Here is a 13922-nt window from a genome sequence, read left to right as displayed (position 1 = left end):
GGTGCTCGCTAACAGCATTCACTCCAACACTCTTGTTAAGGCTACACGGGGTATCTTTGTCTTTATATATATTTGTGTGTACGTGTGTGCGTTAATTTGCTTCTTTCTCTGTGTGTGAGAGAGCATCCGTGTGTGGGTATGTATCTACACGACCACACGTGCGCGTGTCTGTGCACACACATGTGCACACACATGTGTTGTGTATGCATCTCGGTGTAGATGTTCTTGAGTGGGTGCTGTGTGTAGGTGGTGCAGTGCTTAGAGCGCTGCGCTACGAACTCTGCGACCCGAGTTCGATTCCCGCTCACGACCACAGACATAAGTGACAAATATCTGCACCGGTCCTGGGCCTCCCCTAGGTCGACTCAGCCTCACAGGAGTACCAGGTGCGGTGTGTAAATGTTCGCGCTAGGGCGATAGAGGCGGCCGGGCGGGCGTGGTGCTTGCCACACCAACCCCTCTCGTGTCGTCTCGAACTTTCATAGGTGCTGCTGCTCGCTAACAACACTTGCCCCGGTAGTCCGTTACAGCTATAGAGAAGTATTGTCAGCAGTGTGATGTTTGGAACACCGCGGTATGAATTTTTAATTCCCAGCCATCAGTAGTGGCGTAGATCTGAACCTATCCTGCGCATCCCTAAGGTCTACTCGGCTTTACACGAGTAGCTGGTGCGATGTCGTAAACATCGGTACTGAGGAGACAAAGGCGGTTGAGTGTGGTTTTGCCAACACCATCCCATAGTGCGCCGTGTCGGCCTTAACAGCTGCTCGCTAACAGCACTTGCCCCAACAGCCTGGATGTTTATACCGGGGAAGGAAGGGGTGATATTTGTCTTTGTTAGTTCTCTGTTCGTTATCGGGAGTCGAACTGTCACCCTCTGGGTCCACGCAAGCACCCGCACCGCCCCCTCCCTCCACCGCGTCTCATTAGAGAGGGCCGGCCCTTTGATATTTACAGCGTTTGAGAATTTATTCTGTTTTAATTAAAGGGCGGATTTCTGAACAGAACTCTCACGAGTAACCACCCAACCCACCCACACCACCCACTCACCCACCCACCCACTCACACCACCCACCCACACCACCCACCTACATCACTCACACCACCCACCCACACACACCACTCACACCAACCACCCACCCACCCACACCACTCACAACCCACTCATACACACCACTCACACAACCCACACACCCACATACACCACCCACCCACCCACAGCACTTACACAACACACACACCACCCACCCACACACACCACTCACACAACACATACACCACCCACACCACCCACACACACCACTCACACAACCCACACACATACACCACTCACACCACCCACACACACCACTCACACAACCCACACACACCACTCACACCACCCACCCACACACACCACTCACACCACCCATGCACACCACTCACATCACCCACCCATACACACCACTCACACAACACACACACCACTCACACCACCCACACACACACCACTCACACAACATACACACACCACTCACACCACACACACACCACTCACACCACCCACACACATACACCACTCACACCACACACACACCACTCACACCACCCACACACATACACCACTCACACCACCCACACACATACACCACTCACACCACCCAGACACAAACACCACTCACAACACCCACACACATACACCACTCACACCACCCACACACACCACTCACACCACCCACACACACCACTCATACCACCCACACACATACACCACCCACACCACCCACACACATACACCACCCACACCACCCACACACATACACCACCAACACCACCCATCCTTCTCTCACGAGGGGGACTCCTTCACGGGCTTGTTCCCGTGCCAAACGCCGGCCCATCCGCGGCAGCAAATGCTTCGCCGTCTTATTGACTTCCCCATTCTCCCGGCGGTGAATCTCCTGGGGCGAAGGCGCAATGGTCGCAGCGCTCCGCACGTTCACTCGCAGATCGACATTGAGTCCTGGGCGAGGCGCACTCGGCTCGTTGAAACGAGACGCCACGCGCACACCCTGCCCACACAAAGACAAAGATCTCTGCCCCCCACGCCCGATCCCCCGCCACCTCCGAATAGCATCGACAAGACTTTTGGGGCCAAGCGCTGTGAGCGAGCAGCATCTGTGAAGGCCGGACAACAACAACAACAACATCCCACGGCGCACGAGAGGGAAAGGCGCTGTGGGCAGAACCGCGCCCGCCCGGCCGCCCCCGTCTCCCCGTGGCGATGTTGACGCAGCGCATCAGAGGCCGAGTCGACCTAGGGGGGGCCTAGGACCGGTACAAACAGTCGTCACTGTCGCTGGTCGTGAGCGGGGTTTGAACTTGGGCGGTCGGCTTTAGGGCGCAGTGCGCTACCGCTCTCCACTCCAAAGATCTTCCCCGTGTAGCCTGAACAGACTGTTGGGGCAAGTGCTGTTCGCGAGCACCTATGAAGGCCGGAACGGCACACGACAGGGTGGGTGGCCAGCACCACGCCCGACCGGTCCGCCTTTGTCTCCCCAGTGGCGATGTTGACACAGTGCATTGGGTACTCATTTGAGGCCGAGGCGACCTAGGGGAGACCCAGGATCGGTTCAGATGACCATCACTGGTGTTGGCCGTAAGCGGGAAATTGAAACGCGGGTCGCTGGGATTTCTCAGACGCCAGCGCGCTAACCACTGCGCCACCGCTCCCCCCACCTCCCCCCATGTACACACAAACAAGCAAACGCAATCTAACTCCGCTTGCAAGATCCGTCTCCCCTAGACGCGAGCACCTCCAGGGCCGCGAGGCTTCCGCCTCTTGGTAATGAATGCGTGGAATGTGCAGCCCGTTCCCTGCCACTTGACGCCGTTTCCCTGTCAATCAATTCACCCGGGGCCACGTGAAAACATTTTTTTGCAGCTGCCACAGCACCACGGGCGTCGATGAACGCCAAATGATCTCCAAGGGTCAATGCTGAAGATGTCCCCAAGGGCATTGCCGCCACCGCCGTTCCCTTCCTCCTGCAAGATCCTGACAACTCTCGTGCAGCTTGTCGAACGATCTCCACGGTACGGACCTTATACAGTCTCATCGTCGTCGTCATCACCACCGCTCCTGTCTGGAGCTCTTCCCCTTAGTCGCCAACCTCGTGGGTGCCACTCCAATGCCCGTCTCGGTGAGCTGCCCTCCTCCCCGCGTCCCACCCATCGACCTCCAAGTTGCTTGCCCCATCATCTACCTCCATCCTGCACACCACCCGTCCCACCCATCACTCCGTTTTCCTCCTATTCCCAACCTCCAAGCTGCCCACCCTCATCCTCTTCCTCCACCCCGCGCACCACCCGTCCCACCCATCACTACCGCCTATCTCGCGGTCTCAAGAGGTTCCTACCTGGTTCGTGTCATAGAATGTAGAGGGGCAATGCAAAGCAATTAATGTCTCAAACGTCTGGAATTTCGATCGCTTTAAAAATATATTCCACGGTTGCTCTCCCGTCTGAATGATAATGTGATGCCGAGCTGTCGATTCTTGAAACTTAAATAGAGACGATGCTACGTGGTATGGGGAAGGTGTGGGTTTTGTTGCTGCTGCTGCTACAAATAGGTGGTGACATGAGGGTGTGACGCATCACTTTGGACCAACTATGGCACGACATTGTCGTGCCATAGTTGTCATGCTTTCAGACAGAATATCAAAGGGCTTCATCCTCGCTCTCCTCTTGTATCGTGAGGAACGATGCAGACAAAGGAAGAGACAGAGATGAATGTAAATATATTTTCTAGAAAACAGAAATAATACATGAAAAATTAATAGTGGTGAACTACTCAGTTATTAAAGTTAATGCAATTAAAAAAATGGACAATTACCACGATTGCTAGTCAGCAGCAAATCATCACCGTCATCACCATTAAAGTCAGTCTTCCTGCTCAAAATGATGGAAATTCCACATTTCTGTGCAGGGGCTGGTCTGCTCACAGGACAACAATCGGCGACAAGCGACAAATCAAAGTGGTCCTTAATATATTGACCCCTCCAGAAAGATGATGATGATAGCAAACGATTGGGTCCACATCCAACCGTGAGTTATTATAACTCACAACCTTGCATTGAGATATTTGGCCAATTCCAATAGCCAAGCCTTGGTATTCATCACGTGGCGGGGCAAATCGTATGACGCGCGAGAAGAGGGCTTGAGCATTCAACAAAACACCCCCCCCCCACCACCACAGGATAAGATCACCACACCCACTTGCTGTACTGCTTTCTGCAGGTACACCCCCCCCCCCCCCACTCCTTACCACCCTCCATCCCCGGAAGAATTTCACAGCACAGCAAGCAACCCCCCCGGCCCCCACCTTGTTTACAAATCGCCGGCTCATGTGCGTCGGTGTATTGCCTGCACACCAAGCAACACGCGTCACTGACCTACATTTAAATGGACAATGACATCCGAATTCCGGGCAGCGGCATGGCAACACTTGATAATGTGTCGCAGTTCGGAGTGAATGGGATTTGGCGATTCATTTGTCAGTGCTCTCGCGGAGATGTGAGAGGGGGGGTTGGAGTGTGGACACGCATCTCACTGCGTGGCCACTGTTGTTGTGCCCGTGTCTATGTGTGACCGTGTGACCGTGTCTACGTGTGACCGTGTGACCGTGTGTATGTGTCTGTGTGTGCCCGCGGTAGTATACTGGTTAGCGCGCTGCGCTTTAAACCCGGTCAACCGGGTTCGATTCCCGCTCACGGCCGACACCCATTGATGATTATCTGAACCGGTCCGGGCCTCTCCTAGGTCGACTCGGCCTCAAATGAGTATCTGGTGCGATGTGTAAACATCGCCACTGGGGAGACAAAACGCGGTCGGGCGTGGTGCTGTGGCCACCCACCCCGTCGTGTGCCGTTCCGGCCTTCATAGGTGCCACTCGCTAACAGCACTTGCCCCTACAGTCTGTTACAGGCAACACGGGGGGATATTTGCGTGTATTTGTCGTTAGCCACTGTCATCCTCGTCTCAATGTCCCTCTGCCCGCATCTCTCTGCTTCTGTATCTCATTGTCTCCGTCACCATCCCACTTTCGGTACCTCCGACTTTCTACGCCTCTCCATGCCCAGAAAATTATTTTTTTCCTCCACACCTCTCTTCCTTTCCGTGTCGCCGTGACTCTGAATGTCCGTCTAGGGTTGAATCTGTGTCACTCTACGCACGTCGCTCATTGCACTTGACCGTGTTCGTATCTTGCGATAGCCTGACCCCCCCTCCCCCCCCCCCCGTGTCTCTCGCTGTAAGCTCGGCATTCAAATTAAATTTCTGCTTCTCCTCTCTCTCGCAGCACGCGCACAATTTTAAATTTTCTCCATCGCTGAGAAACAAATGAAATAAAAACGAGAGAAAAAATGTGGCACGGGGAAATCAAATAAATATACCGACGAACGAATATTCGCCTTCGTTTCTGGAGTATGCGAGACCGCCTCTCACCGGACGGCACGCCAATGTTCGACGATGATCGGAAATCAAACGAATGCTTGTTGAGAGTTGTAATCAACAGGTCAACACAAACCTCCCATGCTTTAACGAACGGGCGGATGATGCTTCACTCTGTCCATAGCCTCATGCCAGCGGTGGGCAATTCCACATTCCCGTGGCGGGGCCTAGTCTGTCCATAGGACGCCTACTTGGCAACACTTTTGTATCGAGTCGCATCAATCCCAGGCAGATGATGATAATAATAATGATGATTCTGATGGAAATGATGGTGGCGATAGGACGAATGTCGATGCTCGTGATGATGGTGGCGACACGAATGACAACGATGAACGTATTTTACACTTCCCTCTGCATTTCTCATCTTGTCTCTGTTCACGTCATATCTTGTGTTCATCCCCGACTAATCTTGCATTTACCTGTAATAATTAGTCTCTGTCCGTGCCCACGTGACTCTACACTGTCTATGGCCTTGTCACAATTGATGTATTATTGCATCTCAGATCGCGACTGCCACTTCCGTCTCCCCTTCTCTCCCCCTGTCTCCGCATGTCTCCATTTGTCTCCGTACGTCTCATTGTCTCTCCCCGTTCCCTTAGCTGTGACCGATCCAAATTCCGGGCCTCAATTGGCCCCATATTTGGTGTCATTCCGCCTCTTCCCCTCTGTCCATCTCTCGGGTGTCTAAATGTGTTGATCCATGTTCTCCGTTCGTCTCCGATTCTTCACCGTGAGTGTCTCTCCCTCTCTCTATGGGGCTCATAAATCACTGCACACGCAAATCCAAAGTGCGTGCGCCCCATCTAAAGTCATTCCCCCTCCCCCAACCCCCCGTAAAGACGTGTACAGACATAAATGAACAAGTAGCTACATTTGATCATCACAGGGATGTGCGTTGCATTTATTTCGCACCGTACGTAGCCAACCGTGCTTAACGGCGAACTCGGGGACATGTAACTTTCAAAAGCCGCGTGCCATCGTTGGTGGTGGTTATAAAACACAGCGCCACGCTCACCGCTGGCTCCGTTCTAAACCCTCTGGGTGCGTTTGTACCCCGCGTGTGGCCCCGAGTGTTGAACCGCTCCGGTTCACCACTCGTGGGTTCGGGTCGAGATCTCTCGGCGCGCGGAAGTTCATGACGGATGTTGCAAAGAGTTTCTTACAATCGCTCCAACTATCTCCCGTCCACCCCACCACCTCGCCCTGTCCAGCCCCGGGTTCCGTCCACCCGACTTGTGTGTTTGGAGCGTGCGTGTCTCTCTTCCTGTGGTCGTGTGGATTTTCTCCGGGGCCTCCGGGGTTTCCCTCCACATTAAAAACGCGCGTTTCGGGTATTTGGTTGCTGCTATAAATGTCCACGTGATGCGCCACTTCTACGAGCTATCATTTGTGGCCAGGTCGCAACTGAGAAACAAAAAGAGCGGTATAGCGCTATGGATTTACCTGCTAAAATAAAACAAATAGTCATCAATGTGAGTTCATCAGCAAGTCACGTGCCGTGGGGTAAAGTGTGGGTAACTTCCACCACTTTGAACCAGCGTGTAAAATTAGGCCAACAAAATGATAATAAAAATAATAATACACCGTCGGGAGGAAGCCCCCTTAGAAGCCCCCTTAGAAGCTCCCTCCAGCGAACGCGCTCGCGTGCAGGGAAAATCGTCAGGCTGCTGCCGCCACTGCGCGTCCACCACTCGACCTGGACCACACAGACGCCTTGACGCGCCGACTGACGACAAGACACGCAACTAAACACGACGCAAAAAAACGTCGCGTGAGAATCGGGCGGAAGGAGGGAAGGAGGGAGGGAAGCGACTGCGAGGAGCGGTGACTGACCGCTCAGTCTCAACCCGTGACCGATCGTAATATCGCAACCCCGACCGTGTGTGGGGTTTTGGTCTCGCCATTCACCACACCGCCGTATAATTACAAAACAAAAAAACGTGGAATTTCCCACAGTGGCTCCGGTGTCGAGGGCGGAGATGCGCGCCACGCCACGCTCGATGAGTCGAGCAGAGATGACGCTGAATGGACCGAGAGGTCACGAGTCCAGCGGCTTTTCTCGGTCCCAGTGAACACAACTGCGACATTGATTCTTCCCGCTTCTACGCTCACACCACCCCCATCCCTCGTCTCCTCTCCGTCCGATTAATGAGGTGGATTGTTTTGTGTAATTGCTGCGCGCTCACCGCCAATTCTCCACGGAGTTTGTTCAAATTCAACACGGTGCTCACACCAAATAACAATACTTATCATTGTAAATTATAGATTTCACAACTAAGCACCGGAACATTAGTCTTGGTTCTTTCGGTAAAGTCACGTAGAAGGGAAATAATAAAATAATAAAACAATAAATTATCACGACGTTTCGATTGCAACACAAGCAATCATCAGCAGGTGTGAAACCCACATCAATTTTTTTTTTTGAAAAAAGTGGCGGGTTTTTCTTTACGTTAGCACCACGGACAGCGACTAGCGGTTGTTCAGACGGACGAGTCCATCTATGCTCGGAAAAAAAACCCGCCACTTTTTTCAAAAAAATATATTGCTGTGGTTTTCACACCTGATGATGATTGCTTGTGTTGCAATCGAAACGTCGTGATAATTTTATTGTTTTATTTTTAGTATTTTATAATTTCCCTTCGACGCGACTTTACCGAAAGAACCAATAATATTAATCCCTGCAGTCACGAAAGCTTTAAATCGAAATTTAACCACCGGAACATTGTTCTTCGTATTGTTTAGCTGTGGGTGACTTGCTCACTTGCCCATGACTGGGCATGTTTGTGATAAAAATAACTCTCCTCCAGTCTTAAATAAAGACTCCCACTCACAATTAGTCGGTGTTGCACCAAGAGTAAAGATTCTCATTCAGAATTATTCGGCGTTGTGCCGAGAAGCGCACGCTCTTTAACGACGACAGTGCTACCTGCTACAGAATTCGTATGTCACCCAACACACGTGTTCGGAACGCCGTCAAGTACTCGGTAGCGTTCTGCCTTAATGAGCAGCAGCGCCTGGGCACGTGGGTGCAATGCCATTACCCACGTCTGTACAGCAAGGTGTATGTATGCTCGCTAACAACACTTGCCCCTACAGTCTGTTAAGGCTATACGGGGGATCTTTGTCTTTTTTACGTATGGGTACGGCGAATCCACTTCGTGAGAGATACTCTCTGTGTCTCTGTGTGTGTGTCTATCTCGCTGTGTCTCTGTGTGTGTTTGTTTATCTCTGTGTCTCTGTGTGTTTGTCTATCTCGCTGTGTCTCTGTGTGTGTTTGTCTATCTCGCTGTGTCTCTGTGTGTGTGTCTATCTCGCTGTGTCTCTGTGTGTTTGTCTATCTCGCTGTGTCTCTGTGTGTGTCTATCTCTCTGTGTCTCTGTGTGTATCTATCTCTCTGTGTGTCTATCTCTCTGTGTCTCTGTGTGTGTGTCTATCTCGCTGTGTCTCTGTGTGTGTGTGTCTATCTCGCTGTGTCTCTGTGTGTGTTTGTCTATCTCTCTGTGTCTCTGTGTGTGTCTATCTCGCTGTGTCTCTGTGTGTTTGTCTATCTCTCTGTGTCTCTGTGTGTGTGTCTATCTCTGTGTGTGTGTCTATCTCTCTGTGTCTCTGTGTGTGTGTCTATCTCTCTGTGTCTGTGTGTGTCTATCTCGCTGTGTCTCTGTGTGTGTCTATCTCGCTGTTTCTCTGTGTGTGTGTCTATCTCTCTGTGTCTGTGTGTGTGTCTATCTCGCTGTGTCTCTGTGTGTCTATCTCTCTGTGTCTGTGTGTATCTATCTCTCTGTGTGTGTCTATCTCGCTGTGTCTCTGTGTGTGTCTATCTCTCTGTGTCTCTGTGTGTGTGTCTATCTCGCTGTCTCTGTGTGTTTGTCTATCTCGCTGTGTCTCTCTGTGTGTGTCTATCTCGCTGTGTCTCTGTGTGTGTGTCTATCTCTCTGTGTCTGTGTGTGTGTCTATCTCGCTGTGTCTCTGTGTGTGTCTATCTCTCTGTGTCTCTGTGTGTGTTTGTCTATCTCTCTGTGTATCTGTGTGTGTCTATCTCTCTGTGTCTCTGTGTGTGTCTATCTCTCTGTGTCTCTGTGTGTGTTTGTCTATCTCTCTGTGTCTCTGTGTGTGTGTCTATCTCGCTGTGTCTCTGTGTGTGTCTATCTCGCTGTGTCTCTGTGTGTTTGTCTATCTCGCTGTGTCTCTGTGTGTATCTATCTCTCTGTGTCTCTGTGTGTATCTATCTCTCTGTGTCTCTGCGTGTGTCTATCTCGCTGTGTCTCTGTGTGTGTCTATCTCTTTGTGTCTCTGTGTGTGTGTCTATCTCGCTGTGTCTCGGTGTGTGTTTGTCTATCTCTCTGTGTCTGTGTGTGTGTCTGTCTCGCTGTGTCTCTGTGTGTGTCTATCTCTCTGTGTCTCTGTGTGTGTATCTATCTATCTGTGTGTCTATCTCGCTGTGTCTCTGTGTGTGTCTATCTCTCTGTGTCTCTGTGTGTGTGTCTATCTCGCTGTGTCTCTGTGTGTTTGTCTATCTCGCTGTGTCTCTCTGTGTGTGTCTATCTCGCTGTGTCTCTGTGTGTGTGTCTATCTCACTGTGTCTGCGTGTGTGTGTCTATCTCTCTGTGTCTCTGTGTGTGTCTATCTCTCTGTGTCTCTCTGTGTGTTTGTCTATCTCTCTGTGTCTCTGTGTGTGTTTGTCTATCTCTCTGTGTCTCTGTGTATGTCTATCTCGCTGTGTCTCTGTGTGTGTCTATCTCTCAGTGTCTCTGTGTGTGTTTGTCTATCTCTCTGTGTCTCTGTGTGTGTGTCTATCTCGCTGTGTCTCTGTGTGTGTTTGTCTATCTCTCTGTGTCTCTGTGTATGTCTATCTCGCTGTGTCTCTGTGTGTGTTTGTCTATCTCGCTGTGTCTCTCTGTGTGTGTCTATCTCGCTGTGTCTCTGTGTGTGTTTGTCTATCTCGCTGTGTTTCTACGTGTGTATCTATCTCTCTGTGTGTCTATCTCTCTGTGTCTCTGTGTGTGTATCTATCTCTCTGTGTATGTCTATCTCTGTGTCTCTGTGTGTGTGTCTATCTCTCTGTGTCTCTGTGTGTGTCGATCTCTCTGTGTGTCTATCTCTCTGTGTCTCTGTGTGTGTGTCTATCTCGCTGTGTCTCTGTGTGTGTCTATCTCTCTGTGTCTCTGTGTGTGTGTCTATCTCGCTGTGTCTCTGTGTGTGTCTATCTCTCTGTGTTTCTGTGTGTGTGTCTATCTCTCTGTGTCTCTGTGTGTGTGTCTATCTCTCTGTGTCTCTGTGTGTGTCTATCTCGCTGTGTCTGTGTGTGTGTCTATCTCTCTGTGTCTCTGTGTGTGTTTGTCTATCTCGCGGTGTCTCTCTGTGTGTGTCTATCTCGCTCTGTCTTTGTGTGTGTCTATCTCGCTGTGTCTCTGTGTGTGTCCATCCCTGTGTCACGCATTCTTGTCTTTCGACGTAGTCCTCCCTTTATTGTCTGTCTTTCTTAGATCTGTGTCTGTCTCTCCATCCCTCTGTCTGTCTCTCCGTGTCGCTCTCTATGTAAATACCTCGCTGTCTTTTTTACCGTTTCTGTCCCTCTGGCTTTGACTCCACGTGCGACTGTCTCTCTCTTTCTCTGTGTCAGACTCCCTCCGTCTTTCACTGTCTCTCCGCATGTCTCTCTGTGTCTTGGTGTCTGTGAATTTCCATGTGTCCCTCTTTGTCCGTTTCACGCTGTGCCTGTCTGTCCGCATCATTATTTGTGTCTGTTTATCTCTGTGTGTGTGTCTCTCTCTGTGTGTGTGTGGATGTTTTTTCTCTGCAAGTCTGTGTTTGTCTGTCTGTGCTTATCCCCGTCTCTGTGTCTGACTGAGCGCCTATTTATCTGCCTCTTTCTCTGTCTCAGTGCATTTCCCGACTCCTCTTTTCCTATGTATCTGCCCACATCTCTCTGCACCTCCCTCTAGCGTCCGTTTCTTTCTGCATCTCTCCTTGTGTCCGTATATATATCTCCCTGGCTCTCTCTATCTCTCTCCCCGTGCCTGTATCTCTCTCCCATCTCTCTCTCTTGCGGTGTGCAGCCCTCTCTGTCTCCAGAACCTCTCTGTGCATCTGCAACAGAGCACCATCCTTAATGATGAGTGAGCATCTCTTCCTGCTCGTAAGCAACAGAAGCTCAGGTTCATACACACGCGTGTCCATGCGCGTCTGCAGACATGCAAAAACAACCACCTGTTCATAGGTAGACATACTGTGTTATCTGATTGACAGGTCATTGCATAGTTATACGCATGCATACATTATACCGTTCGCTTGCATTGTGCACGCAAGTACATTAATGATCACAGAAGCGTGCATAGTCTTTAACTGCAGAGTATTTGCACTCTTAATGCGGTGCATGTATGAATGCTGCGTATGCAAATGTAGCACACACATAACCACGTAGAATGTGTACTTACGATCAATAATACATGAACATTCATAATACAGCGTGTCTCTCTCTCTATCTCTCAAATGTATGTCTCTCTCTCTCCGTGTCTCTGTCTCAGGGTCTCTTTCTGCGACCGATTTCTGTCTCCCCGCGTCTCTCCGTCTCTTGTCGCACTCCCTGTCCCCCCGTTCCCGTTTCTCTCTCGATAATTAATCTCCGGCTTTCTGCGATTCCGTTCGCACGAATCAACGCACAGCAACCCATGCACGTATAATAAGCGCAGTCTAGAATCGTTGCCAACAATAAAAAAAACCGATGCTTGCATCTACGTATCAATCTCGTTTTAGTGGACACATTCCCATGCAATAAAATGTTTTTTTAAACGTATGCAGTATAGCAGGCGCATTCCGAGTGCAGGGATTGATAAGTAATAATATGAGAACACATTTGGCCAAAATTGCATGCTCTTTCTCTCTATTAATTTTAAACCCACTGGCCCGTTTGCAAAACACATATGACACTCACGTATATTGAATAAAGAGTTGCCCATGCACACGCGCACCTATGCAGAGAACACCACGAGGCGCACACAGACGCGGAGACAGAGGTATCCACATCACACCGTGCACCACACACGCACGGCACGCTGCACATTACGCATCAGTCTACTCACGCAAACAAATAACCTCGCGTCCGGCCAGAGTGAACGGTCAAGTTCTTACCGGTGCAAAAATGACCATGCACATTGATAAGCCTTGGCGATTGCTGCTCACTTGATGTTGGTTTGTGTTGAGAGCTTCTCATAAGATATGTGCGCGTGTGTGAGTCTCTCTCTCTCTCTGACTGTGTGTCTGTGTGAGTCTCTCTCTCTGTGTCTGTGTGTGCATCTCTGCAACCAATCTCTCCTCCCTCCTGTTGCACCCTCCCCCCACTCTCTCCCCACCCACCCACCAACCCCCCCCCCCAACTCTCTCCCCCCCACTCTCTCCCCACCCACCATCCCCTCCCCCACTCTCTCCCCACCCCCTACTCCCCCCACCGCTACTCCCCGACACTCCTCGAGTAGATTAATTTATTTTTTAGCTCTCCATCCACTCTCCCTCCGTCTCCTCTCACCCATTGTTTAGTTGTTATAGGCGATAAAACACAGCCATATCAATCAATAAGCATTATTAGTACTAACATGTACGCGTATATATTGCGCATATCAACCTACCAGTGGACAATTAATTCACATCGTGCATACGTGTGTGCGACGCATTATTATGTTAAGGGAGAATGCACATTATAAGGAGACGGTATATCTACAGGTGAATGTCATATTCACAACAATCATCATCACCAATGTCGTCGTCTCTACACGTTGAACATTCACGGTGTGTACACACACACGCGCGCACGTGAGCATACATTGTGCGCGCATTGTACGATTCGTGCGTATGCAATGGGTTACATGGTGCACGTTCATCCGTACACCCTAATGGGCAAGTACATCATCATCATCATCGCACGTACGCATGTCCGTATACGGGTACACGTTTTAAAACAAACATTCTGACCTTTTAAATGCAAAAAAATGAGTTATTTCTGACAATGCTGCAGAGGTTGAACATTTGATCGTGAGTTCAAGTCATAATTAAGTCCATTTTCACAGCGCTTGTTTTTATTTAAACATGAAAATTGAAATTACAGACGTCTGGGAGTTCACAATTGTGCACGCCTGGATATTATCGATTTATGTATTTATACGCGAGGAATCCGATGGGCTATGAAGCGGTTATAGTGCGAGCAAGCACACACGCACACACACAACAACAACCGCCATTCGCCACTAAGTGGCGGTGACGTCACCACGACGCTTGTGCCAGGCCATGTGCACCTTGAGGCCACGTGAAGTGTCGAACGCCCGCTGGCAGGAGGTCACGGGGGAGACCCAAGTGCCACGGGTCGACTGACTAAGATGACTGAGATGACTGGCTGATGCACCACCTGTGCCCCCTACTGTGCCAACCTGCTGTGCTTTATCCACCCG

General features: G+C 50.5%; 1 protein-coding gene across 1 annotated transcript in view; it reads right to left on the bottom strand.

Annotated features, from left to right (window-relative positions):
- The window catches only part of LOC116951167 (uncharacterized), a 109233-nt gene extending 96434 nt beyond the window's left edge, over positions 1-12799 (bottom strand). The window contains exon 1 of the mRNA XM_076073633.1: positions 12613-12799. Within this exon, the coding sequence (XP_075929748.1) occupies positions 12613-12636 (24 nt within the window). The 5' untranslated portion in view covers positions 12637-12799. The remainder of the gene's footprint in view (positions 1-12612) is intronic.
- Positions 12800-13922: the final 1123 nt, after the last annotated feature.

Source organism: Petromyzon marinus, chromosome 42 (genome assembly GCF_048934315.1).
Source record: "Petromyzon marinus isolate PM22_M1 ecotype Great Lakes invasive population chromosome 42, UKy_Petmar_22M1.pri1.0, whole genome shotgun sequence".
NCBI lineage: Eukaryota > Metazoa > Chordata > Hyperoartia > Petromyzontiformes > Petromyzontidae > Petromyzon > Petromyzon marinus.
The sequence above is the reverse complement of the archived record's forward strand: the minus strand, read 5'-3'. Positions and strand labels throughout refer to the sequence as shown.